The sequence below is a fragment of the Oncorhynchus mykiss genome, chromosome Y (assembly GCF_013265735.2).
Source record: "Oncorhynchus mykiss isolate Arlee chromosome Y, USDA_OmykA_1.1, whole genome shotgun sequence".
NCBI lineage: Eukaryota > Metazoa > Chordata > Actinopteri > Salmoniformes > Salmonidae > Oncorhynchus > Oncorhynchus mykiss.
The window spans coordinates 45,932,406-45,960,116 of NC_048593.1; the positions used below are offsets into that span (position 1 = coordinate 45,932,406).

The following is a 27,711-nucleotide window of genomic DNA, read 5'->3' on the forward strand; positions in this document are numbered from 1 at the left end:
GGTACGGTATTGGTATGGTATGGTATGGTATGGTATGGTATGGTATGGCATTGGTATGGTATGGTATGGTATGGTATGGTATGGTATTGGTATGGTATGGTATGGTATGGTATGGTATGGTATTGGTATGGTATTGTATTGGTATTGTATTGGTATGGTATGGTATGGCATGGTATGGTATTGGTATGGTATGGTATGGTATGGTATGGTATGGTATGGTATTGTATTGGTATGGTATGGTATGGTATGGTATGGTATTGTATTGTATGGTATGGTATGGTATGGTATGGTATGGTATGGTATGGTATGGTATGGTATGGTATGGTATGGTATGGTATTGTATGGTATTGGTATGGTATTGGTATGGTATGGTATGGTATTGTATTGTATTGTATGGTATTGTATTGTATGGTATTGTATTGTATGGTATTGTATGGTATTGTATTGTATTGGATGGTATTGTATTGTAAGCAACGAGTCGGAGCCAGAGGCCGAGCCTTCTCTGGTCTCTCCTCCTCCCATTACGGGGTCTGAGACGCCGAAGCCTCCCACCATTAGCTCTGACAAATTAAAAACTCTAGTCATTGGCGACTCCATTACCCGCAGTATTAGACTTAAAACGAATCATCCAGCGATCATACACTGTTTACCAGGGGGGCAGGGCTACCGACGTTAAGGCTAATCTGAAGATGATGCTGGGTAAAGCTAAAACTGGCGAGTGTAGAGAGTATAGAGATATTGTTATCCACGTCGGCACCAACGATGTTAGGATGAAACAGTCAGAGGTCACCAAGCGCAACATAGCTTCTGCGTGTAAATCAGCTAGAAAGATGTGTCGGCATCGAGTAATTGTCTCTGGCCCCCTCCCAGTTAGGGGGAGTGATGAGCTCTAAAGCAGAGTCTCACAACTCAATCGCTGGTTGAAAACTGTTTTCTGACCTTCCCAAAAGATAGAATTTGTAGATAATTGGCCCTCTTTCTGGAACTCACCCATAAACAGGACCGAGCCTGGCCTGCTGAGGACTGACGGACTCCATCCTAGCTGGAGGGGTGCTCTCAACTTATCTACGAACATAGACAGGGCTCTAACTCCTCTAGCTCCACAATGAGATTAGGGTGCAGGCCAGGCAGCAGGCTGTTAGCCAGCCTGCCAGAATAATGGAATCTGCCACTAGCACAGTCAGTGTAGTCAGCTCAGCTATCCCCATTGAGATCGTGTCTGTGCCTCGATCTAGGTTGGGCAAAACTAAACATGGCGGTGTTTGCCTTAGCAATCTCACTAGGATAAAGACCTCCTCCATTCCAGTCATTATTGAAAGAGATTGTGATATCTCACATCTCAAAATAGCAATTAGCAATCTCACTGGAATAAATGATTGAAAAAGTTACTGATACCTCACATCTCAAAATAGGACTACTTAATGTTAGATCCCTCACTTCAAAGGCAGTTATAGTCAATGACCTAATCACTGATCATAATCTTGATGTGATTGGCCTGACTGAAACATGGCTTAAGCCTGATGAATTTACTGTGTTAAATGAGGCCTCACCTCCTGGTTACACTAGTGACCATATCCCCCGCGCATCCCGCAAAGGCGGAGGTGTTGCTAACATTTACGATTGGAATGTAGGGGAAAAAATGACAGCATTTTCATCTTTTGAGCTTCTAGTCATGAAATCTATGCAGCCTACTCAATCACTTTTTATAGCTACTGTTTACAGGCCTCCTGGGCCATATACAGCGTTCCTCACTGAGTTCCCTGAATTCCTATGGGACCTTGTTGTCATAGCAGATAATATTCTAATTTTTGGTGACTTTAATATTCACATGGAAAAGTCCACAGACCCACTCCAAAAGGCTTTCGGAGTCATCATCGACTCAGTGGGTTTTGTCCAACATGTCTCCGGACCTACTCACTGCCACAGTCATATTCTGGACCTAGTTTTGTCCCGTGGAATAAATGTTGTGGATCTTAATGTTTTTCCTCATAATCCTGGACTATCGGACCACCATTTGTTTACATTTGCAAATCGCAAAAAAAAAAAATCATCAAAAGTTGTGCTATTGTCACGTTCTGACCTCTATTTCTGTTGTTTTGTATTTATTTAGTATGGTCAGGGCGTGAGTTAGGTAGTCTATGTTTGTTTTTCTATGTTTTGGGGCATTTCTATGTTTTCGGCCTAGTATGGTTCTCAATCAGAGGCAGGTGTCATTAGTTGTCTCTGATTGAGAATCATACTTAGGTAGCCTGGGTTTCACTGTGTGTTTGTGGGTGATTGTTCATGTCACTGTGTTTGTTGTCACAGGATAGGACTGTTTTGCGTTTTCACATTTCTTGTTTTTGTTAGTTTGTTCATGTGTAGTGATTTATTAAAACATGAATAACCACCACGCTGCGCTTTGGTCCGCTTCTCTTCCTCCTACAGACGAACGCCCTTACAGCTATAAATTCTCAGACAACCCAAAGATTCCTTGATGCCCTTCCAGACTCCTCTGCCTAACCAAGGACGTCAGAGGACAATAATCAGTTAACCACCTAACTGAGGAACTACATTTTACCTTGCACAATACCCTAGATGCAGTCGCATCCCTAAAAACATTTGTCATAAGAAACTAGCTCCCTGGTATACAGAAAATACCCGAGCTCTGAAGCAAGCTTCCAGAAAATTGGAACGGAAATGGCGCCACACCAAACTGGAAGTCTTCCGACTAGCTTGGAAAGACAGTACCGTGCAGTATCGAAGAGCCCTCACTGCTGCTCGATCATCCTATTTTTCTAACTTAATTGAGGAAAATAAGAACAATCCCAAATGTATTTTTGATACGGTCGCAAAGCTAACTAATAAGCAGCATTCCCCAAAAGACGATGGATTTCACTTCAGCAGTAATAAATTCATCAACTTCTTTGAGGAAAAGATCATGATCATTAGAAAGCAAATTACGGACTCCTCTTTAAATCTGCGTATTCCTTCAAAGCTCAGTTGTCCTGAGTCTGCACAACTCTGCCAGGACCTAGGATCAAGGGAGACACTCAAGTGTTTTAGTACTATATCTCTTGACACAATGATGAAAATAATCATGGCCTCTAAACCGTCAAGCTGCATACTGGACCCTATTCCAACTAAACTACTGAAAGAGCTGCTTCCCGTGCTCAGCCCTCCTATGTTGAACATAATAAACGGCTCTCTATCCACAGGATGTGTACCAAACTCACTAAAAGTGGCAGTAATAAAGCCTCTCTTGAAAAAGCCAAACCTTGACCCAGAAAATAGAAAAAAATATTGGACTAAATGGAATCTCCCATTCCTCAAAAAAAAAATGTAATAAGCTGTTGCGCAGCAACTCACTGCCTTCCAGAAGACAAACAATGTATAAGAAATGGTTCAGTCTGGTTTTAGACCCCATCATAGCACTGAGACTGCACTTGTGAGTGTGGTAAATTACCTTTTAATGGCATCGGACCGAGGCTCTGCATCTGTCCTCGCGCTCCTAGACCTTAGTGCTGCTTTTGATACCATCGATCACTTTTGGAGAGATTGGAAACCCAAATTGGTCTGCACGGACAAGTTCTGGTCTGGTTTAGATCTTATGTTACGGTGCGTGAATGAGGACCCAAAAGCGAATTAACTTAAACAGAGCTTCTTTAATTACCAAACATAGGTAGGCTCAGACGGACCGGCAGATTCCGACAGGACAAGACAAGGTTACAGCAAACATGACGACAGTCTGGTTCAGGCATGAAACACAACAAACAAGAATCCGACAAGGACAGGAGCAGGAACAGAGAGAGATATAGGGACCTAATCAGAGGGAAAAAGGGAACAGGTGGGAAAAGGGGTGACGAGGTGGTTAGGAGGAGACAAGGCACAGCTGGGGGAAAGAAGGGGAGAAAAGGTAACCTAACAACGACCAGCAGAGGGAGACAGGGTGAAGGGAAAGGACAGAGACAAGACACAACATGACAGTACCCCCCCACTCACCGAGCGCCTCCTGGCGCACTCGAGGAGGAAACCTGGCGGCAACGGAGGAAATCCTCGATCAGCGCACGGTCCAGCACATCCCGAGAGGGAACCCAACTCCTCTCCTCAGGACCGTACCCCTCCCAATCTACAAGGTACTGGTGACCACGGCCCCGAGGACGCATGTCCAAAATTCTACGGACCCTGTAGATGGGTGCGCCCTCGACAAGGATGGGGGGGGGGGGGGGGGAAGACGAGCGGGGGCGCGAAGGACGGGCTTGATGCAGGAGACATGGAAGACCGGGTGGACGCGACGAAGGTATCGCGGAAGAAGAAGTCGAACTGCGACAGGATTAATGACCCGAGAAATACGGAACGGACCAATGAACCGCGGGGTCAACTTGCGAGAAGCCGTCTTAAGGGGAAGGTTCTGAGTGGAGAGCCAAACTCTCTGACCGCGACAATATCTAGGACTCTTAGTTCTACGCTTATTAGCAGCCCTCACAGTCTGCGTCCTATAACGGCAAAGTGCAGACCTGACCCTCTTCCAGGTGCGCTCGCAACGTTGGACAAAAGCCTGAGCGGAGGGGACGCTGGACTCGGCGAACTGAGATGAGAACAGCGGAGGCTGGTACCCGAGGCTACTCTGAAAAGGAGATAGCCCGGTCGCAGACGAAGGAAGCGAGTTGTGGGCGTATTCTGCCCAGGGGAGCTGTTCTGACCAAGACGCAGGGTTGCGAAAAGAAAGACTGCGTAAGATGCGACCAATAGTCTGATTGGCCCGTTCTGCTTGACCGTTAGACTGGGGGTGAAAGCCGGAAGAGAGACTGACGGAAGCCCCAATCAAACGGCAAAACTCCCTCCAAAATTGAGACGTGAATTGCGGACCTCTGTCCGAAACGACGTCTGACGGAAGGCCATGAATTCTGAAAACATTCTCGATGATGATTTGTGCCGTCTCTTTAGCAGAAGGAAGCTTAGCAAGGGGAATGAAATGAGCCGCCTTAGAGAACCTATCGACAACCGTAAGAATAACAGTCTTCCCCGCTGACGAAGGCAGTCCGGTGACAAAATCTAAGGCGATGTGAGACCACGGTCGAGAGGGAATAGGAAGCGGCCTGAGACGGCCGGCAGGAGGAGAGTTACCGGACTTAGTCTGCGCGCAGACCGAACAAGCAGCCACGAAACGACGCGTGTCATGCTCCCGGGTGGGCCACCAAAAACGCTGGCGAATGGAAGCAAGCGTACCCCGAACGCCAGGGTGGCCAGCTAACTTGGCAGAGTGAGCCCACTGAAGAACGGCCAGACGAGTAGGAACGGGAACGAAAAGAAGGTTCCTAGGACAAGCGCGCGGCGACGGAGTGTGAGTGAGCGCTTGCTTTACCTGCCTCTCAATTCCCCAGACAGTCAACCCGACAACACGCCCCTCAGGGAGAATCCCCTCGGGGTCAGTGGAGGCTACTGAAGAACTGAAGAGACGAGACAAAGCATCAGGCTTGGTGTTCTTAGAGCCCGGACGATAAGAAATCACGAACTCGAAACGAGCGAAAAACAGCGCCCAACGCGCCTGACGCGCATTAAGCCGTTTGGCAGAACGGATGTACTCAAGGTTCCTATGGTCAGTCCAAACGACAAAAGGAACGGTCGCCCCCTCCAACCACTGTCGCCATTCGCCTAGGGCTAACCGGATGGCGAGCAGTTCGCGGTTACCCACATCATAGTTACGTTCCGACGGCGACAGGCGATGAGAAAAATACGCGCATGGGTGGACCTTGTCGTCAGAGAGGGAGCGCTGAGAAAGAATGGCTCCCACGCCCACCTCTGACGCGTCAACCTCGACAACGAACTGTCTAGAGACGTCAGGTGTAACAAGGATAGGAGCGGATGTAAAACGATTCTTGAGGAGATCAAAAGCTCCCTGGGCGGAAACGGACCACTTAAAGCACGTCTTGACAGAAGTAAGGGCTGTGAGAGGAGCTGCCACCTGACCGAAATTACGGATGAAACGACGATAGAAGTTCGCGAAGCCGAGAAAGCGCTGCAGCTCGATGCGTGACTTAGGGGCGGGCCAATCAATGACAGCTTGGACCTTAGCGGGATCCATCTTAATGCCTTCAGCGGAAATAACAGAACCGAGAAATGTGACGGAGGAGGCATGAAAAGTGCACTTCTCAGCCTTCACAAAAAGACAATTCTCTAAAAGGCGCTGGAGGACACGTCGAACGTGCTGAACATGAATCTGGAGTGACGGTGAAAAAATCAGGATATCGTCAAGGTAAACGAAAACAAAGATGTTCAGCATGTCTCTCAGGACATCATTGACTAATGCCTGAAAGACAGCTGGAGCGTTAGCGAGGCCGAAAGGAAGAACCCGGTATTCAAAGTGCCCTAACGGAGTGTTAAACGCCGTCTTCCACTCGTCCCCCTCCCTGATGCGCACGAGATGGTAAGCGTTACGAAGGTCCAACTTAGTGAAAAACCTGGCTCCCTGCAGGATCTCGAAGGCTGAAGACATAAGAGGAAGCGGATAACGATTCTTCACTGTTATGTCATTCAGCCCTCGATAATCTATGCAGGGGCGCAGAGACCCGTCCCTCTTCTTGACAAAAAAAAACCCCGCTCCGGCGGGAGAGGAGGAGGGGACTATGGTACCGGCGTCAAGAGCTACAGACAAATAATCTTCGAGAGCCTTACGTTCGGGAGCCGACAGAGAGTATAGTCTACCCCGGGGGGGGGTGGTTCCCGGAAGGAGATCAATACTACAATCATACGACCGGTGTGGAGGAAGAGAGGTGGCCCTGGACCGACTGAACACCGTGCGCAGATCGTGATATTCCTCCGGCACCCCTGTCAAATCACCAGGCTCCTCCTGTGAAGAAGAGACAGAGGAAACAGGAGGGATAGCAGACATTAAACATTTCACATGACAAGAGACGTTCCAGGAGAGGATAGAATTACTAGACCAATTAATGGAAGGATTATGACAAACTAGCCAGGGATGGCCCAAAACAACAGGTGTAAAAGGTGAACGAAAAATTAAAAAAGAAATGGTTTCACTATGATTACCAGAAACAGTGAGGGTTAAAGGTAGCGTCTCACGCTGAATCCTGGGGAGAGGACTACCATCCAGGGCGAACAAGGCCGTGGGCTCCTTTAACTGTCTGAGAGGAATGTCATGTTCCCGAGCCCAGGTCTCGTCCATAAAACAGCCCTCCGCCCCAGAGTCTATTAAGGCACTGCAGGAAGCTGACGAACCGGTCCAGCGTAGATGGACCGACAAGGTAGTGCAGGATCTTGAAGGAGAGACAGGAGTAGTAGCGCTCACCAGTAGCCCTCCGCTTACTGATGAGCTCTGGCCTTTTACTGGACATGAAGTGACAAAATGACCAGCGGAACCGCAATAGAGACAGAGGCGGTTGGTGATTCTCCGTTCCCTCTCCTTAGTCGAGATGCGGATACCTCCCAGCTGCATGGGCTCAGCACCCGAGCCGGCAGAGGAAGATGGTAGTGATGCGGAGAGGGGGGCAACGGAGAACGCGAGCTCCTTTCCACGAGCTCGGTGACGAAGATCAACCCGTCGCTCAATGCGAATAGCGAGTTCAATCAAGGAATCCACGCTGGAAGGAACCTCCCGGGAGAGAATCTCATCCTTTACCTCTGCGCGGAGACCCTCCAGAAAACGAGCGAGCAAAGCCGGCTCGTTCCAGCCACTGGAGGCAGCAAGAGTGCGAAACTCAATAGAGTAGTCTGTTATGGATCGATTACCTTGACATAGGGAAGACAGGGCCCTGGAAGCCTCCTCCCCAAAAACAGATCGATCAAAAACCCGTATCATCTCCTCCTTAAAGTCCTGATACTGGTTAGTACACTCAGCCCTTGCCTCCCAGATTGCCGTGCCCCACTCACGAGCCCGTCCAATAAGGAGAGATATGACGTAGGCGACACGAGCAGTGCTCCTGGAGTAAGTGTTGGGCTGGAGAGAAAACACAATATCACACTGGGTGAGGAACGAGCGGCATTCAGTGGGCTCCCCAGAGTAACACGGCGGGTTATTGATTCTGGGCTCCGGAGATTCGAAAGCCCTGGAAGTGGCCGGTGGATCGAGGCGGAGATGGTGAACCTGTTCTGTGAGGTTGGAGACTTGGGTGGCCAGGGTCTCAACGGCATGTCGAGCAGCAGACACTTCCTGCTCGTGTCTGCCTAGCATCGCTCCCTGGATCCCGACGGCTGAGTGGAGAGGATCCGAAGTCGCTGGGTCCATTCTTGGTCGGATTCTTCTGTTACGGTGCGTGAATGAGGACCCAAAAGCGAATTAACTTAAACAGAGCTTCTTTAATTACCAAACATAGGTAGGCTCAGACGGACCGGCAGATTCCGACAGGACAAGACAAGGTTACAGCAAACATGACGACAGTCTGGTTCAGGCATGAAACACAACAAACAAGAATCCGACAAGGACAGGAGCAGGAACAGAGAGAGATATAGGGACCTAATCAGAGGGAAAAAGGGAACAGGTGGGAAAAGGGGTGACGAGGTGGTTAGGAGGAGACAAGGCACAGCTGGGGGAAAGAAGGGGAGAAAAGGTAACCTAACAACGACCAGCAGAGGGAGACAGGGTGAAGGGAAAGGACAGAGACAAGACACAACATGACATCTTATCTGTCGGAAAGATATCAGTTTGTCTCTGTGAATGGTTTGTCCTCTGACAAATCAACTGTAAATTTCGGTGTTCCACAAGGTTCCGTTTTAGGACCACAATTGTTTTTACTATAGATTTTTACCTCTTGGGGATGTCATTCGGAAACATAATGTTAACTTTCCCTGCTTTGCGGATGACACACAGCTGTACATTTCAATGAAACATGGTGAAGCCCCAAAATTGCCCTCACAGGAAACATGTGTTTCAGACAAAAGGAAGTGAATGGCTGCAAACGTTCTACTTTTAAACTCGGACAAAACAGAGATGCTTGTTCTAGATCCCAAGAAACAAAGAGATCTTCTGTTGAATCTGACAATTAATCTTGATGGTTGTACAGTCATCTCAAATAAAACTGTGAAGGACCTCGGCGTTACTCTGGATCTCTCTTTTGACGAACATATCAAGACTGTTTCAAGGACAGCTTTTTTCCATCTACATAACATTGCAAAAATCTGAAATCTTCTGTCCAAAAATGATGCAGAAAAACTAATCCATGCTTTTGTTACTTCTTGGTTAGACTACCGCAATGCTCTACTTTCCGGCTACCCGGATAAAGCACTAAATAAACTTAATTTAGTGCTAAATACGGCTGCTAGAATCCTGACTAGAACCAAACAGCTTGATTACTTGATCATATTACTCCAGTGCTAGCCTCTACACTGGCTTCCTGTTAAGGCAAGGGCTGATTTCAAGGTTTTACTGCTAACCTACAAAGCATTACATGGGCTTGCTCCTACGTATCTCTCTGATTTGGTCCTGCCGTACATACCTACACGTACACTACGGTCATAATATGCAGGCCTCCTAATTGTCCCTAGAATTTCTAAGCAAACAGCTGGAGGCAGGGCTTTCTCCTATAGAGCTCCATTTTATGGAATGGTCTGCCTACCCATGTGAGAGACGCAAACTCGGTCTCAACCTTTAAGTCTTTATTGAAGACATCTTTTCAGTAGGTTCTATGATTGAGTGTAGTCTGGCCCAGGAGTGTGAAGGTGAATGGAAAAGCACTGGAGCAAAAAACCGCCCTTGCTGTCTCTGCCTGGCCGGTTCCCCTCTTTCCACTGGGATTCTCTGCCTCTAACCCTATTACAGGGGCTGAGTCGCTGGCCTACTGCTGCTCTTCCATTCCGTCACTAGGAGGGTTGAGTCACTTGAGAGGGTTGAGTCACTGACGTGATCTTCCTGTCCGGGGTGGCGCCCCCCCTTGGGTTGTGCAGTTGCGGAGATCTTTGTGGGCTATACTCAGCCTTGTCTCAGGTTGGTAAGTTGGTGGTTGAAGATGTCCCTCTAGTGGTGTGGGGGCTGTGCTTTGGCAAAGTGGGTGTGGTTATGTCCTTCCTGTCCTTCCTGTTTGGCCCTGTCCGGGGGTATCGTCGGATGGGGCCACAGTGTCTCCCGACCCCTCCTGTCTCAGCCTCCAGTATTTATGCTGTAATAGTTTATGTGTCGGGGGGCTAGGGTCAGTTTGGGGGCTAGGGTAATTCTCTCGTGATACCTGTCCCAGACCTGCTGTTTTCAACTCTCTAGAGACAGCAGGAGCGGTAGAGATACTCTCAATGATCAGCTATGAAAAGCCAACTGACATTTACTCCTGAGGTGCTGACTTGTTGCACCCTCTACAACTACTGTGATTATTATTTGACCCTGTTGGTCATCTATGAACATTTGAACATCTTGGCCATGTTCTGTTATAATCTCCACCCGGCACAGCCAGAAGAGGACTGACCATCCCTCATAGCCTGGTTCCTCTCTAGGTTTCTTCCTAGGTTTTGGCCTTTCTAGGGAGTTTTTCCTAGCCACCGTGCTTCTACACCTGCATTGCTTGCTGTTTGGGGTTTTAGGCTAGGTTTCGGTTCAGCACTTTGAGATATCAGCTGATGTACGAAGGGCTTTATAAATACATTTGATTTGGTTTGTTAGGGACCGAGCCTGGCCTGCTGAGGATTGACGGACGAGTTAGGTTTTGGAGTTAGAGTTTAGGTTTAGGAGTTAGGTTTAGGAGTTAGGTTTTGAAGTTAGAGTTTAGGTTTAGGGGTTAGGTTTAGGGGTTAGGTTTAGGGGTTAGGTTTAGGGGTTAGGTTTAGGGGTTAGATTTAGGGGTTAGGTTTACGGGTTAGGTTTAGGGGTTAGGTTTAGGGGTTAGGTTCAGGAGTTAGGTTCAGGAGTTAGGTTCAGGAGTTAGGTTCAGGAGTTAGGTTCAGGAGTTAGGTAAAATAGGATATTCAGTGTGACTCAATTGTTAAACTGGTATAGTGCTATAGAACTGTGTTTGTGTGTGTGTGTGTGTGTGTGTGTTTCTGTGTGTGTGTGTGTGTGTGTGTGTGTGTGTGTGTCTGTGTGTGTGTGTGTGTGTATAACTCTAACCTGTAGTGAAGGGTCTCCCTCCATGACAGTGTATATAACACTCTGTCCCTGGGGGCTGGTAGCATTGATATACAGGACCGGGGTGGACACGGGGACATCCTCCCTCACTGTGATGCCATAGAAAGGCTTGTCAAACACCGGCATGGCCTTATTCATGATAGTGACCGGTAGCTCCACCTCACTGGACAGGGAAGGGGAGCCGCCATCTTGAGCTACGATGGTGAGTTTGTATTCAGCGTTGGACAGGTCGGCTTCGAGGGAGCGCTTGAGGATCAGTTCACCTCTTAGAGGGTCCACCTGGAGAGGAGAAGAGAAACCTCATTTTCTCTTTACACAGTAAGTTGTGAAAAATCTGTGGCTGATCTCACAGTGTCTTCCTGTCTAAAATACATACAGTACTGGTCAAAAGTTTGGGTTTTACTTCATCTTTACTATTTTCGACATTGTGGAATAATAGTGAAGACATCAAAACTATGACATAACACATATAGAATCATGTAGTAACCAAACATTTGTTATATTTGAGCCAACAAGCGCTCAGCATATGTGGGAACTCCTTCAAGACTGTTAAATAATTCCAGGTGAAGCTGGTTGAGAGAATGTCAAGAGTGTGGAAAGCTGTCATCAAGGCAAAGGGTGGTTACTTTGAAAAATCTAAAACCAAAAATATATTTTGATTTATTTAACACTTTTTTGGTTACTACATGACTCCATATGTGTTATTTCATAGTTTTGATGTCTTCACTATTATTCTACAATGTAATAAGTAAAAATTTTTTTTAAAAAAACGTCTGAATGATGTGTGCGACTCGAGAATGTAATGTTTTTATAGTATATTACTAATAATCAAAAACAAGTACTAGACATTTACCCGCGTCTATTGTTAGGGGTATGTCAAATCCAGTGAAAATCCAGATTAATTTGCAGATGTGTATCAGACCAACTAGTAACTGGAACAAGGGTGAACCTGCTACTACTCAAGTAAGCAAAAAATATTACTGGAACATCTATATTGAAAGGACTCAAACACAGACATTCTTTAAAAATGCCCATCGCTAACAGTGATAAAACAATATATTATATTATTATTTATTATTATATATATATTATATATTTCTCCACCTGGAAGTTCCTGTGCTCCTCTTTCAGCTTGTAAATGACATCACCGTTGAGCCCAGAGTCTCTGTCTGATGCTGAGACCCTGTACACCACGGAGCCTGGGTCTGACTCCACCTGGTCAACACAAACACACACAGCTGAGACCCTGTACACCACGGAGCCTGGGTCTGACTCTACCTGGTCAACACACACACACAGCTGAGACTCTAAACACCACGGAGCCTGGGTCTGATTCCACCTGGTCAACACACACACACACACACACACACACACACACACACACACACACACACACACACACACACACACACACACCCCTACCTGGACAGCAGCGTAGTACGGCAGGTCAACAAACTCCGGAGCATTGTCATTCACATCCTCCACCTTTAGGGGGAGACAAACTCCAACTGTTGGTCTCTAATAATAATAATAATAATGTCTGTATGTCTGTCTGTCTGTCTGTCTGTCTGTCTGTCTGTCTGTCTGTCTGTCTGTCTCTTTCTGTCTCTCTTTCTGTCTCTCTGCTCTCTCTATTGACTTGCCTAGTTAAATAAAGATAACATTTCCCTCTCTCTCAAACACACACCGGCCACACACCCTGTACCCACCTGAACCTTGACAGTAACTCTAGCAACCCTCAGTCGGTCGTACACTCTGCTGGCTTCGACCACCAGTTCATAGCTGTCCTGCTCCTCGCGGTCAAACGGTATTCCCATGGTCAGGACCACCCCGGACGTTGGGCGCACCGTGAAACGACCGCCGGCATTCAGCAGCGTGTACTTCAGCGGCTCGTTAAGCCGGTGCCCCACTGCGTTCACCACGGTCACTATGGAGATGTTGCCATCGTTCTCGGCGACGGAGGAGGAGTAGATGGGGAGGGAGAAGAGGAGGCCGCTGTCCATAGCTTCACGGACCAGGATGGTTACTAACACTGTGCTGGAGAAACGACCGTCCCACACCTGGGGATAGGTCGATAGCTTTAGTATTTCATATAACAAGATGTACAGCTTATTAGAGGGTATTTTACAGCTGTTTAGAGGGTACTTTACAGCTGTTTGGAGGGTATTTTACGGCAGTTTGGAGGGTACTTTACAGCTGTTTAGAGGGTATTTTACAGCTGTTTAGAGGGTATTTTACAGCTGTTTAGAGGGTATTTTACAGCTGTTTAGAGGGTACTTTACAGCTGTTTAGAGGGTACTTTACAGCTGTTTAGAGGGTATTTTACAGCTGTTTGGAGGGTATTTTACAGCTGGTTGGAGGGTATTTTACAGCTGTTTGGAGGGTATTTTACAGCTGTTTGGAGGGTACTTTACAGCTGTTAGAGGGTACTTTACAGCTGTTTAGAGGGTACTTTACAGCTGTTTAGAGGGTACTTTACAGCTGTTTGGAGGGTATTTTACGGCAGTTTGGAGGGTACTTTACAGCTGTTTAGAGGGTATTTTACAGCTGTTTAGAGGGTATTTTACAGCTGTTTAGAGGGTATTTTACAGCTGGTTGGAAGGTATTTTACAGCTGGTTGGAGGGTATTTTACAGCTGTTTAGAGGGTATTTTACAGCTGTTTAGAGGGTATTTTACAGCTGTTTAGAGGGTATTACAGCTGTTTGGAGGGTATTTTACAGCTGTTTGGAGGGTATTTTACAGCTGTTTGGAGGGTATTTTACAGCTGTTTAGAGGGTATTTTACAGCTGTTTAGAGGGTATTTTACAGCTGTTTAGAGGGTATTACAGCTGTTTGGAGGGTATTTTACAGCTGGTTGGAAGGTATTTTACAGCTGGTTGGAGGGTATTTTACAGCTGTTTAGAGGGTATTTTACAGCTGTTTGGAGGGTATTTTACAGCTGTTTAGAGGGTATTTTACAGCTGGTTGGAAGGTATTTTACAGCTGTTTGGAGGGTATTTTACAGCTGTTTAGAGGGTATTTTACAGCTGTTTAGAGGGTATTTTACAGCTGTTTAGAGGGTATTTTACAGCTGGTTGGAAGGTATTTTACAGCTGTTTGGAGGGTATTTTACAGCTGGTTGGAAGGTATTTTACAGCTGGTTGGAAGGTATTTTACAGCTGGTTGGAAGGTATTTTACAGCTGGTTGGAAGGTATTTTACAGCTGGTTGGAAGGTATTTTACAGCTGGTTGGAGGGTATTTTACAGCTGTTTAGAGGGTATTTTACAGCTGTTTAGAGGGTATTTTACAGCTGTTTAGAGGGTATTACAGCTGCTTGGAGGGTATTTTACAGCTGGTTGGAAGATATTTTACAGCTGGTTGGAGGGTATTTTACAGCTGTTTAGAGGGTATTTTACAGCTGTTTGGAGGGTATTTTACAGCTGGTTGGGGGGTATTTTACAGCTGGTTGGAAGGTATTTTACAGCTGGTTGGAAGGTATTTTACAGCTGGTTGGAAGGTATTTTACAGCTGGTTGGAAGGTATTTTACAGCTGGTTGGAAGGTATTTTACAGCTGGTTGGAGGGTATTTTACAGCTGGTTGGAAGGTATTTTACAGCTGGTTGGAGGGTATTTTACAGCTGGTTGGAAGGTATTTTACAGCTGGTTGGAAGGTATTTTACAGCTGGTTGGAGGGTATTTTACAGCTGGTTGGAAGGTATTTTACAGCTGGTTGGAGGGTATTTTACAGCTGGTTGGAAGGTATTTTATAGCTGGTTGGAAGGTATTTTACAGCTGGTTGGAAGGTATTTTACAGCTGGTTGGAGGGTATTTGTCACACCCTGGTCAAAGTATTTTGTGTTTATCTTTATTTATTTGGTCAGGCCAGGGTGTGGCATGGGTTTTTGTATGTGGTGTGTATTTATGGGGATTGTAGCTAGTGGGGTGTTCTAGCTAAGTCTATGGCTGTCTGAAGTGGTTCTCAATCAGAGGCAGGTGTTTATCGTTGTCTCTGATTGGGAACCATATTTAGGCAGCCATATTCTTTGAGTTTGTCGTGGGTGATTGTCCTTAGTGTCCTGATGTCATTGTTCTGTGTTAGGTTACACAAGTATAGGCTGTTTCGGTTTTCGTTAAGTTTATTGTTTTGGTAGTGTTTGTGTTTAGTGTGTTACTTCATTAAACATGGATTGCAATAGACATGCCGCATTTTGGTCCGACTCTCCTTCTCATCAAGAAAACCGTTACAGAATCACCCACCACAAAGGGACCAAGCAGCGTGTCAACAGGCAAGAACAGCCCAAAGTGGAGTACAGTATGGACTATACTTCTTGGGAGGAGATAGACAGGTGGGCGGTCGACCCAGGGAGAGTGCCGGAGCCCGCCTGGGATTCGATGGAGCAGTGCGCGGAAGGATATAGGAGAATGGAGTTTGCGAAGCAAGCAAGGCGGCGCGGACGGAGGCCCCATAGTCAGCCCCAAAAATTTCTTGGGGGGGGGCTCAGGGAGAGTGTGGCAGAGTCAGGAGCCAGACCTGAGCCAACTCTCCCTGTTTATCGTGAGGAGCCAAGGAGGAGACCAGAACCAGAGCCGGTGTTGGAGGTGAGCGAAACAGAGACTGTGAAGGAGTTAATGGGGAAATTGGAGGAGAGAGAAATGAGGGAGTTGCTGTGTTGGTGTTTTAAACATGGAATTCGCCCGACGGAGCGTGTCGGGGATTTGATGGCACCTGGGTCAGCGCTCCATACTCGTCCTGAGGTGCGTGTTAGTCGGCTGGTGAAGATGGTGCCAGTCTCACGTACCAGGCCTCCTGTGCACCTCCCTAGCCTTGCTCGTCCTGTGCCAGCACCGCTCTCAAGATCTCCAGTACGCCTTCACGGTCTAACCCATCCTGTGCCACCTCCACACCCCAGCCCTCCGGTAGCAGCTCCCCGCACCAGGCTTCCTGTGCGTGTCCTCGGCCCAGTACCACCAGTGCCAGCACCACGCATCAGGCCTACAGTGCGCCTCGCCTGTCCAGCGCTGTCGGAGCCCTCCTCTCCAGCGCTGTCGGAGTCTCCCGCCTGTTTAGCGCTGTTAGAGCCTTCCTTCTCTACAGCGCTGCCGGAGTCTCCCGCCTGTTCAGAACTGCCAGTTAGCATAGAGCTGCCAGTTAGCATAGAGCTGCCAGTTAGCATAGAGCTGCCAGTTAGCATAGAGCTGCCAGTTAGCATAGAGCTGCCAGTTAGCATAGAGCTGCCAGTCTGCAAGGAGCTGCCAGTCTGCATGGAGCTGCCAGTCTGCATAGAGCTGCCAGTCTGCAAGGAGCTGCCAGTCTGCAAGGAGCCGCCAGAGCTGCCTGTCTGCAGGATGCCGCCAAAGCTGCCAGTCTGCAAGGAGCCGCCAGAGCTGCCAGTCTGCAAGGAGCCGCCAGAGCTGCCAGTCTGCAAGGAGCCGCCAGAGCTGCCAGTTAGCATGGAGCAGCCAGGGCCGCCAGTCAGCATGGAGCAGCCAGGGCCGCCAGTCAGCATGGAGCAGCCAGTCAGCATGGAGCAGCCAGTCAGCATGGAGCAGCCAGAGCAGCCAGTCAGCATGGAGCAGCCAGAGCTGCCAGTCAGCATGGAGCAGCCAGTCAGCATGGAGCAGCCAGAGCTGCCAGTCAGCATGGAGCAGCCAGTCAGCATGGAGCAGCCAGAGCTGCCAGTCATCATGGAGCTGCCAGTCAGCATGGAGCAGCCAGAGCTGCCAGTCGACCAGACTCTCCCAGATCTGCCAGTCGACCAGACTCTTCCAGATCTGCCAGTCGACCAGATTCTTCCAGATCTGCCAGTCGACCAGACTCTTCCAGATCTGCCAGTCGACCAGACTCTTCCAGATCTGCCAGTCGACCAGACTCTTCCAGATCTGCCAGTCGACCAGACTCTTCCAGATCTGCCAGTCGACCAGACTCTTCCAGATCTGCCAGTCAGCCAGGATCTGCCGAAACCACCAGCCAGCCTGGATCTGGTAGATTCATCAACCTGCCTGAGCTTCCTCTCACTCCTGAGCTTCCTCTCACTCCTGAGCTTCCTCTCACTCCTGAGCTTCCCCTCACTCCTGAGCTTCCTCTCACTCCTGAGCTTCCTCTCACTCCTGAGCTTCCTCTCACTCCTGAGCTTCCTCTCACTCCTGAGCTTCCTCTCACTCCTGAGCTTCCCCTCAGTCCCGAGCTGCCTCAGTCCCGAGCTGCCCCTCAGTCCCGATCTGCTCCTCAGTCCAGTGGGGTTCTGGGTGAGGACTACTAGGCCATGGTCGGCGGCGAGGGTGGACTATCCAGGGACGCGAGGAGAAGGGACTAAGACATTGATTGAGTGGGGTCCACGTCCCGCGCCGGAGCCGCCACCATGGACAGACGCCCACCCGGACCCTCCCTATTGTTTTGAGGTGCGTTCGGGAGTCCGCACCTTAGGGGGGGGGGGGTTCTGTCACACCCTGGTCAAAGTATTTTGTGTTTATCTTTATTTATTTGGTCAGGCCAGGGTGTGGCATGGGTTTTTGTATGTGGTGTGTATTTATGGGGATTGTAGCTAGTGGGGTGTTCTAGCTAAGTCTATGGCTGTCTGAAGTGGTTCTCAATCAGAGGCAGGTGTTTATCGTTGTCTCTGATTGGGAACCATATTTAGGCAGCCATATTCTTTGAGTTTGTCGTGGGTGATTGTCCTTTGTGTCCTTAGTGTTAGTTTGCACCAGTTTAGGCTGTTTCGGTTTTCATTACGTTTATTATTTTGCACTGTTTGTATTTAGATTCGTGTTGCTATAGTCACAATAAACATGGATCGTAATCTACACGCCGCATTTTGGTCCGACTCTCCTTCTCATCAAGAAAACCGTTACAGTATTTTACAGCTGGTTGGAAGGTATTTTACAGCTGGTTGGAAGGTATTTTACAGCTGTTTGGAGGGTATTTTACAGCTGGTTGGAAGGTATTTTACAGCTGGTTGGAGGGTATTTTACAGCTGGTTGGAAGGTATTTTACAGCTGGTTGGAAGGTATTTTACAGCTGGTTGGAAGGTATTTTACAGCTGGTTGGAAGGTATTTTACAGCTGGTTGGAGGGTATTTTACAGCTGGTTGGAAGGTATTTTACAGCTGGTTGGAAGGTATTTTACAGCTGGTTGGAAGGTATTTTACAGCTGGTTGGAAGGTATTTTACAGCTGGTTGGAGGGTATTTTACAGCGCTTTGCACAAACTGTATGCTACACTTTGCAAGTAGGGTGACCTGGACAACATCTGATTGGTAGAATCAAGGAATACATTCAAAAAGTTTAGACCAGAAAACAGCAGCATCTTAGACACTGGACCACTATTGATTACCTCTTACTTTGAAGAGATAAATCAGGTTATTGATCATCTCTTACTTTGAAGAGATAAATCAGGTTATTGATCATCTCTTACTTTGAAGAGATAAATCAGGTTATTGATCATCTCTTACTTTGAAGAGATAAATCAGGTTATTGATCGTCTCTTACTTTGAAGAGATAAATCAGGTTACTGATCATCTCTTACTTTGAAGAGATAAATCAGGTTATTGATCATCTCTTACTTTGAAGAGATAAATCAGGTTACTGATCATCTCTTACTTTGAAGAGATAAATCAGATTATTGATCATCTCTTACTTTGAAGAGATAAATCAGGTTATTGATCATCTCTTACTTTGAAGAGATAAATCAGGTTATTGATCATCTCTTACTTTGAAGAGATAAATCAGGTTATTGATCACCTTTTACTTTGAAGAGATAAATCAGGTTACTGATCACCTATATGTTTAATAAAAATAATAACAGTAACATAATTACCTTGACGTTGAAGCGATAGCGGTCTTTGGACAGGTTGCGGTTCTTGACGGTGAGAACGCCAGTGGAACGTTCCATGGAGAAGTGTTCGAGGTTCCGGTCAGCCAGGGTGTACACCAGGGCAGAGGTCACAGAGAGGTCAGCAGGGGTCACGGCGGGGTCGGGCGTCAGGTCTGGGTCAAAGGCCGTGACCCTCAGGGCCTCGACTCCGGGGTAGGTGGGGAGGAGGAGGACCGTTTCATAGGAGTCTTGGGAGAACTTAGGAGGAGAGTCGTTGATGTTCACCACCTGGTGGAGGAGAAAGAAAAATAAATAGTATTTAAATTTCCTTTGATAATTACACTAAACATTATTTAACTTTTTATGGCTGCAGGGGCAGTATTGAGTAGCTTGGATGAAAAGGTGCCCATTGTAAACAGCCAGCTCCTCAGTCTCAGTTGCTAATATATGCATATTATTATTAGTATTGGATAGAAAACACTCTAAAGTTTCACTAAACATTATTTAAAGGATATTTAACAATGACATATAATTACAGTTTAAGGTCCTTTACATGTATATTTACGTATTATATTATTTATAAATAAAATAACAAATAATGTTAGGTTTTTGAAGCAGCCTTGAAAGCTACAGTCTGGGATCTGGGAATATGTTCAATGGTAATTTCAAATCTTTGATATATATACCCATTGATTGTTGTTTTTCGAATCTCAGACTGTGGCTTTAAGGTAAATTAGTTCCGGTTAGAGATACATACAGGATGTAAAGTGAAGACGAAGAAGACGAAGAAGATGTATCACCTTGATATGGACCTGAGCTGGGTTGTCTGCTGTTCTCTGGGGTCTCCCACTGTCCCTTACATGGACCCGGAAGGAGAAGGCAGAGAACATCTCGTAGTCCAAAGTAGAGATGGTTCTACATTAGAATCAGGATAAGAGAAGTATTCCATCAGATCTCTTTACAATGTAATACATTCACTACTAATATTAAGCACACACCAACGCAGACACAGACATAAACAGACACACACACAAAATAAATAAACATTTTTTTTAAAATTTAACTTCACTAGGGTAGCATTTGGAATTTCGATGAAAAGCATGCCCAAAGTAAACTGCCTGCACTCAGGCCCAGAAGCTAGGATATGCATATAATAGATTTGGATAGACAACACTCTAAAGTTTCCAAAACTGTTAAAATAATGTCTGTGAGTATAACAGGACTGATATGGCAGGTGAAAACCAGAGGAAAATCCAAACAGGAAGTACTATTATTTTGAAAGGCTGTTTTCAATTGAAGGCCTATCCACCATACAAAGACTTAGGACCCCGTTCACGATCTCTATGGCTTCTTCATGTGGCCATTGTTTCAGGCTTTTACTCTGAAAAATGAGGGAGATACAGCACTTTCAATGAGTGGACAGTGGAGTCCAGCTTTTGACCGGCAGCCTTTCTTGTTTCTCCTTTTCTATTGACAAAGCTTTTGTCCGGTTTAAATATTATTGATTATTTATGACAAAAACAACCTGAGGATTGATTTTAAACATAGTTTCTACGAAATGTTATTGCACTTTTTAGATTTTTCGTCTGTCTGTTGTGACCGCGCTTTGTTCCAATGGATTGCTGAACAAAACGCACCAACAAAACAGAGGTTTTTGGACATAAAGAGGGACATTATCGAACAAAACAAACATTTATTGTGTAACATGGAGTCTTGTGAGTGCAACCATGTGAAGATCATCAAAGGTAAGTGATTAATTTTATCGCTATTTCTGACTTTTGTTACTCCTCTGCTTGGCTGGTGACCGTTTGTAATGATTTGTCTGCTGGGCGCTGTTCTCGGATAATCGCATGGCATGCTTTCGCCGTAAAGCCTTTTTGAAATCTGACGCGAGCGTCCCACACACCCTAGTGAGGTTAATTCCTAAAACTCTTCACTTTGTGAGTAATAAAAATATATTGAAGCCAGTCGCTAAAGAAATTGGATTGGAAATTGGATCAGCCTTGTCTCAGGATGGTAAGTTGGTGGTTGAAGATATCCCTCTAGTGGTGTGGGGGCTGTGCTTTGGCAAAGTGGGTGGGGTTATATCCTTCCTGTTTGGCCCTGTCCGGGGGTGTCCTCGGAGTGGGCCACAGTGTCTCCTGACCCCTCCTGTCTCAGCCTCCAGTATTTATGCTGCAGTAGTTTATGTGTCGGGGGGCTAGGGTCAGTTTGTTATATCTGGAGTACTTCTCCTGTCCTATTCGGTGTCCTGTGTGAATCTAAGTGTGCGTTCTCTAATTCTCTCCTTCTCTCTTTCTCTCTCTCGGAGGACCTGAGCCCTAGGACCATGCCCCAGGACTACCTGACATGATGACTCCTTGCTGTCCCCAGTCCACCTGGCTGTGCTGCTGCTCCAGTTTCAACTGTTCTGCCTTATTATTATTCGACCATGCTGATCATTTATGAACATTTGAACATCTTGGCCATGTTCTGTTATAATCTCCACCCGGCACAGCCAGAAGAGGACTGGCCATCCCACATATGCTCTCTCTAATTCTCTCTTTCTTTCTCTCTCTCGGAGGACCTGAGCCCTAGGACCATGCCCCAGGAATACCTGACATGATGACTCCTTGCTGTCCCCAGTCCACCTGACTGTGCTGCTGCTCCAGTTTCAACTATTCTGCCTTATTATTATTCGACCATGCTGGTCATTTATGAACATTTGAACATCTTGACCATGTTTTGTTATAATCTCCACCCGGCACAGCCAGAAGAGGACTGGCCACCCCACATAGCCTGGTTCCTCTCTAGGTTTCTTCCTAGGTTTTGGCCTTTCTAGGGAGTTTTTCCTAGCCACCGTGCTTCTTCACCTGCATTGCTTGCTGTTTGGGGTTTTAGGCTGGGTTTCTGTACAGCACTTTGAGATATCAGCTGATGTACGAAGGGCTATATAAAATAAATTTGATTGATTGATTGATTGATTGGCCCCTGAATTGACCATATCTCTGGGTGATACAGGAGGGGTAGTGAAGGAAAACATATACTACACCCTGGAACAGAGACACACCACCAAACAACAAACCCACCTGATGGACCCGGTCCCAGAGTCCACGGTGAAGAAGGATCTAGCGGTCTCATCTATGATGTTGAACACCAGCAGAGCGTTCAGGTTACGGTCACGGTCCGAAGCCTGTATGACCAGAGGATTACCGTCCTCCGCCAGGACCACACTGTTGACCGGAGCAGCCTCGCTGATAACACCTACGTACCTGGAGTACACACACACACACACACACACATACACACACACACACACACACACACGCACACGCACACACAGACACACACACACACACAGACACACACACACACACACACACACACACACACACACACACACACACACACACACACACACACACACACACACACACACACGCACACACAGACACACACACACACACACACACACACACACACAGACACACACACGCACGCACGCACGCACACACATACACACACACACACACACACACACACACACACAGACGCACACGCACACACACACCCACACACAGTCAGAAGCCTGTCCCATATAAATATGAATACTACATATAATAGAGGGTTACCATCCCAATAGAGGGTTACCATCCCTGTCCCAATAGTGGGTTACCCTCCCTGTCCCAATAGAGGGTTACCATCCCTGTCCCAATAGAGGGTTACTATCCCTGTCCCAATAGAGGGTTACCATCCCTGTCCCAATAGAGGGTTACCATCCCTGTCCCAATAGAGGGTTACCATCCCTGTCCCAATAGAGGGTTACCATCCCTGTCCTAATAGAGGGTTACCATCCCTGTCCCAATAGAGGGTTACCATCCCTGTCCCAATAGAGGGTTACCATCCCTGTCCCAATAGAGGGTTACCATCCCTGTCCTAATAGAGGGTTACCATCCCTGTCCCAATAGAGGGTTACCATCCCTGTCCCAATAGAGGGTTAACTTCCCTGTCCCAATAGAGGGTTACCATCCCTGTCCCAATAGAGGGTTACCATCCCTGTCCTAATAGAGGGTTACCATCCCTGTCCCAATATTGGGTTACCATCCCTGTCCCAATAGAGGGTTACCATCCCTGTCCCAATATTGGGTTACCATCCCTGTCCTAATAGAGGGTTACCATCCCTGTCCTAATAGAGGGTTACCATCCCTGTCCTAATAGAGGGTTACCATCCCTGTCCTAATAGAGGGTTACAATCCCTGTCCTAATAGAGGGTTACCATCCCTGTCCTAATAGAGGGTTACCATCCCTGTCCCAATAGAGGGTTACCATCCCTGTCCCAATAGAGGGTTACCATCCCCTGTCCCAATAGAGGGTTACCTTCCCTGTCCTAATAGAGGGTTACCATCCCTGTCCTAATGGTCATGATAACGTTCAAAAAGTATCTATTGTCACATAATGTCCTATTAAATACTTGTAAATGAATACGGCAAAGCTGCCCCCTCTCCCCTTTGCTTTTACAAATGTTGATAAAATCACATAACTTTCAGGTCAAAAGTAAAATATGTTGATGTACCTGAGCTGTTGGAACACAGGTGGACAGTCGTTCTGGTCTCCCACCTGGACACTGACCGTAGCACTGGTCTCCACTCCAGCCATGCTCAATGCACGCACCACTAGAGAGTAGGAACCTGTACGCTATATAAACACACACCACTAGAGTAACAACCTGTACGCTATATAAACACACACCACTAGAGAGTAGGAACCTGTACACTATATAAACACACACCACTAGAGTAACAACCTGTACGCTATATAAACACATATACGCACATACAGTATACAAAACATAGTGGACAATGACACACGCACGCACGCACGCACGCACGCACGCACACACACACACACACACACACACACACACACACACACACACACACACACACACACACACACACACACACACACACACACACACACACACACACACACACCTCGAAGTCGAGTGCCTTGCGGGTGGTGATGACTCCAGTGTGACGGTTGATGGCGAAATGGCGTTCGTGGTTACCGGCTGTGATGTCATAAACCAGCGCAGAGCGACTCAGGGCGGACACCATTGTGACGTACCTTCCTGTGGCAGAGTTCTCCATCACCTACAACACGTCATACTGTCACGTTCACAGTCACAGTCAAGTTTGTTTGTCAATTCTATCTATCCAACCAACCAACCAACCCTCCCTCCCTCCCTCCCTCCCTCCCTCCCTCCCTCCCTCCCTCCCTCCCTCCCTGTACCTCTGCCTGGTACTCTCTCTGGCTGAACTTGGGCTGGGAGGAGTCAGAGAGAGTGAGGGAAACACGTGCCGTAGCAGTGGCGGTGAGGGGTGGCGTGCCGCTGTCAGTGACGCGCACGGTGATGATGTAATATCCTACGGACGAGAGGTCCAGGTCTCTCGCTACGGAGATAACACCAGTGGCAGCGTCGATAGCAAACACTGCTCCCGTGTTACCTAGTGGAGACGAGAAAGAGAGAGACACACACAGAGACAAATAATCACTAAAACAATTCAGAAATACACTATGGAAAAAGAGGGAACAGTACGTCAAAAATCAGCTCAATGTAATTGAAGAATCCATAGAATCTAATTAGCGTGTTTGGGATAGGGGGCAGTATTTTCACGTCTGGATGAAAAGCGTGCCCAAAGTAAACTACCTGCTACTCAGGCCCAGAAGCTAGGATATACATATAATTGGTAGATTTGGATAGAAAACACTCTAAAGTTTCTAAAACTATTAAAATAATGTCTGTGAGTATAACATAACTTATTTGGAAGGCGAAACCCAGAGGACAAACCATCCAGGAATTGTTTCTATGGGAAACTAGAATTCTGTGGCACTTGGTTGCAGTTCCTATTGCTTCCACTAGATGTAAACAGTCTTTATAAATTGGTTGATGTTTTTCTTTAGAGAAATGAAGAGGTACGGCTATTCAGAATGAGGGTCCAGCCTAGTGTACTCTTTTGTTTGAGGCGCGCGACCTGAAGCTCGCTCCACTTTCATTTTATCCGCTATTGAACGCAGTTTATCCCGTTTTAAATTTGATCGATTATTAACGTTTTAAAATATCTAAAGTTGGATTAGGAAAGTTGTTTGAAATGTTTGGTCAAAGTTTACAGGTAACTAGATATTTTGTTGTCATCTTGGGCGAGTTGGCACCAGTGTTTTTCTGAATCAAACGCGCCAAATAAATGGATATTTTGGCGATATAACGACGGAATTAATCAAACAAAATGACCATTTGTGATGTTTATGGGACATATTGGAGTGCCAACAGAAGAAGACCTTCAAAGGTAAGGCATGAATTATATCGTTATTTCTGAGGGGGGAGGGTTGAAATATGAATGTCATGTGTATGTTTGATGGGGTGCTGTCCTCAGATAATAGCATGGTTTGCTTTCACCATAAAGCCTTTTTGAAATCTGACACGTTGGCTAGATTAACAAGAAGTTAAGCTTTAATTTGGTGTATTGCACTTGTGAATGTATGAAAGTTAAATATTTCTAATAATTTGTTGGGAATTTCGCGCTCCGCAATTTCACCGAATGTTGTCGAAACGTTCCGCTAGCGGAACCCCCAGCCGTAACCTAACAACTTCTGGGAAAATTGGGAAACAATAAACAAACAACAACATGAAGAGTTATCTATCCAAAACGGAGAGAGGTAAACCACTTCTCCAATCATTTTGGCCTTATAACAAAGAACAAACAGCAAAAACATATACACTACCATTCAAAAGTTTCACTTAGAAATATCCTTGTTTGTAATAGAAAAGCAAATGTTTTGTCCATTAAAACATCAGATTGATCAGAAATACAGTGTAGACATTGTTTTAATGTTGTTAATGGAATATCTACATAGGCGTACAGAGGCCCATTATCTGCAACCATCTCTCCTGTGTTCCAATGGCACTTTGTGTTCGCAAATCCAAGTTTATCATTTTAAAAGGCTAATTGATCATTAGAAAATCAATTTGCAATTATGTTAGCACAGCTGAAAACTGTTGTCCTGATTAAAGAGACAATACAACTGGCCTTCTTTAGGCTAGTTGAGTATCTGGAGCTCCAGCATTTGTGGGTTAGATTACAGGCTCAAAGTGGCCAGAAACACAGACTTTCTTCTGAAACTCATCAGTCTATTCTTGTTCTGAGAAATGAAGGCTATTCCATGTGAGAAATTGCCAAGAAACTGAAGATCTTGTACAATGCTGTGTACTACTCCCTTCACAGAACAGAGCAAACTGGCTCTAACCAGAATAGAAAGAGGAGTGGGAGGCCCCGGTGCACAAATTAGCAAGAGGACAAGTACATTAGAGTGTCTAGTTTGAGAAACAGACGCCCCACAAGTCCTTAACTGGCAGCTTCATGAAATAGTACCCACAAAACACCAGTCTCAACGTCAACAGTGAAGTGGGAACTCCGGGATGATGGCCTTCTAGGCAGAGTTCCTCTGTTCAGTGGTTGTGTTCTTTTGCCCATCTTAATCTTTTATTTTTATTGACCAGTCTGAGATATGGCTTTTTCTTTGCAGCTCTGCCTAGAAGGCCAGCATCCCGGAGTCGCCTCTTCACTGTTGACTTCAACAGCAACCTTGGGAAAGTCTTCTGCATTATCATCAACAGCAGACTCATACATTTTCTCAGTGGAAAACAATGTACCAAACAAATGTCCAGATTAAAGTATGACAGACCACGTATTCACCCTGCACACCCTCATTGACAAACAAACCAACCAAAACAAAAGGCAAAGTCTTCTTCTTGTTGATTTCAAAAAAAGCTGTTGACTCAATCTGCTATTCAAATTGGGTCTGCTATTCAAATTGATGGAAAGTGGGTGAAAAAACTATACATACCTTGGCCTAAACATCAGTGGCACAGGTAACTTCCACAAAGATGTGAACGAGCTGAGAGACAAGGCAAGAAGGGCCTTCTATGCCATCAAAAGGAACATCAAATTCGACAAACCAATTAGAACGCTATTTGGCCCTTAAAAAAAGAGTACACAGTGGCAGAATACCTGACCACGGTGACTGACCCAAACTTAAGGAAAGCTTTGACTATGTACAGACTCAGTGAGCATAGTCTTGCAAACCCAATTTTGATAAACTCCCATATCTGCTGTGTGAAATACCACAGTGTGCCATCATAGCAGCAAGATTTGTGACCTGTTGCCACAAGAAAAGGCCAACCAGTGAAGAACAAACACCATTGTAAATACAACCCATATTTATGTTTTTTAACTATTGTCTTAACTATTTGCACATAATAGGACTTTTGTAATGTCTTTATTATTTTGGAACTTTGTGAGTGTAATGTTTCACTCTAGAATATTATCTTAATTTCATTGTTTATTTCATTTTTGTTTATTATCTAGTTCTAGTTGTTTTGGCAATCATAACAGTTGTTTCCCATGCCAATAAAGCTCTTAAAATTGAATAGAGAGAGAGAGCGAGAGAGAGAGAGAGAGAGAGAGAGAGAGAGAGAGAGAGAGAGAGAGAGAGACAGAGAGAGCGAGACAGAGAGAGAGAGAGAGAGACAGAGACATAGACAGAGAGAGAGAGAGAGAGAGGAGAGAGAGAGAGAGAGAGAGAGAGAGAGAGAGAGAGAGAGAGAGAGAGAGAGAGAGAGAGAGAGAGAGAGAGAGAGAGAGAGAGAGAGAGAGACAGGTGTACAGTATAGGCTGCATTTACACAAGCAGCCCAATTGTAATCAGACTAATCAAATTAGCTTTTAAAAAGATCTGATGTCAAAAGATCTGATGTGATTGGTCAGACCATAGAGAGAAACAGAGATATAGAACAGAGATCAGTCCTGTAGCAGCATCTATACCAAACACACTGTTACATATT

At 46.2% G+C, this 27,711-nt stretch overlaps 1 protein-coding gene across 1 annotated transcript in view; it reads right to left on the reverse strand.

Annotated features, from left to right (window-relative positions):
- The window catches only part of LOC110510923 (protocadherin Fat 3), a 313,201-nt gene that overhangs the window by 127,538 nt on the left and 157,952 nt on the right, over window positions 1-27,711 (reverse strand). The window contains exons 26-35 of the mRNA XM_036967730.1: window positions 24,103-24,317; window positions 23,805-23,963; window positions 23,384-23,505; window positions 21,900-22,082; window positions 19,632-19,746; window positions 18,835-19,119; window positions 12,751-13,101; window positions 12,464-12,526; window positions 12,146-12,256; window positions 11,024-11,320 (exon numbers count right to left, since the gene is read on the reverse strand). Of these exons, the coding sequence (XP_036823625.1) occupies window positions 11,024-11,320; window positions 12,146-12,256; window positions 12,464-12,526; window positions 12,751-13,101; window positions 18,835-19,119; window positions 19,632-19,746; window positions 21,900-22,082; window positions 23,384-23,505; window positions 23,805-23,963; window positions 24,103-24,317 (1,901 nt within the window). The remainder of the gene's footprint in view (window positions 1-11,023; window positions 11,321-12,145; window positions 12,257-12,463; window positions 12,527-12,750; window positions 13,102-18,834; window positions 19,120-19,631; window positions 19,747-21,899; window positions 22,083-23,383; window positions 23,506-23,804; window positions 23,964-24,102; window positions 24,318-27,711) is intronic.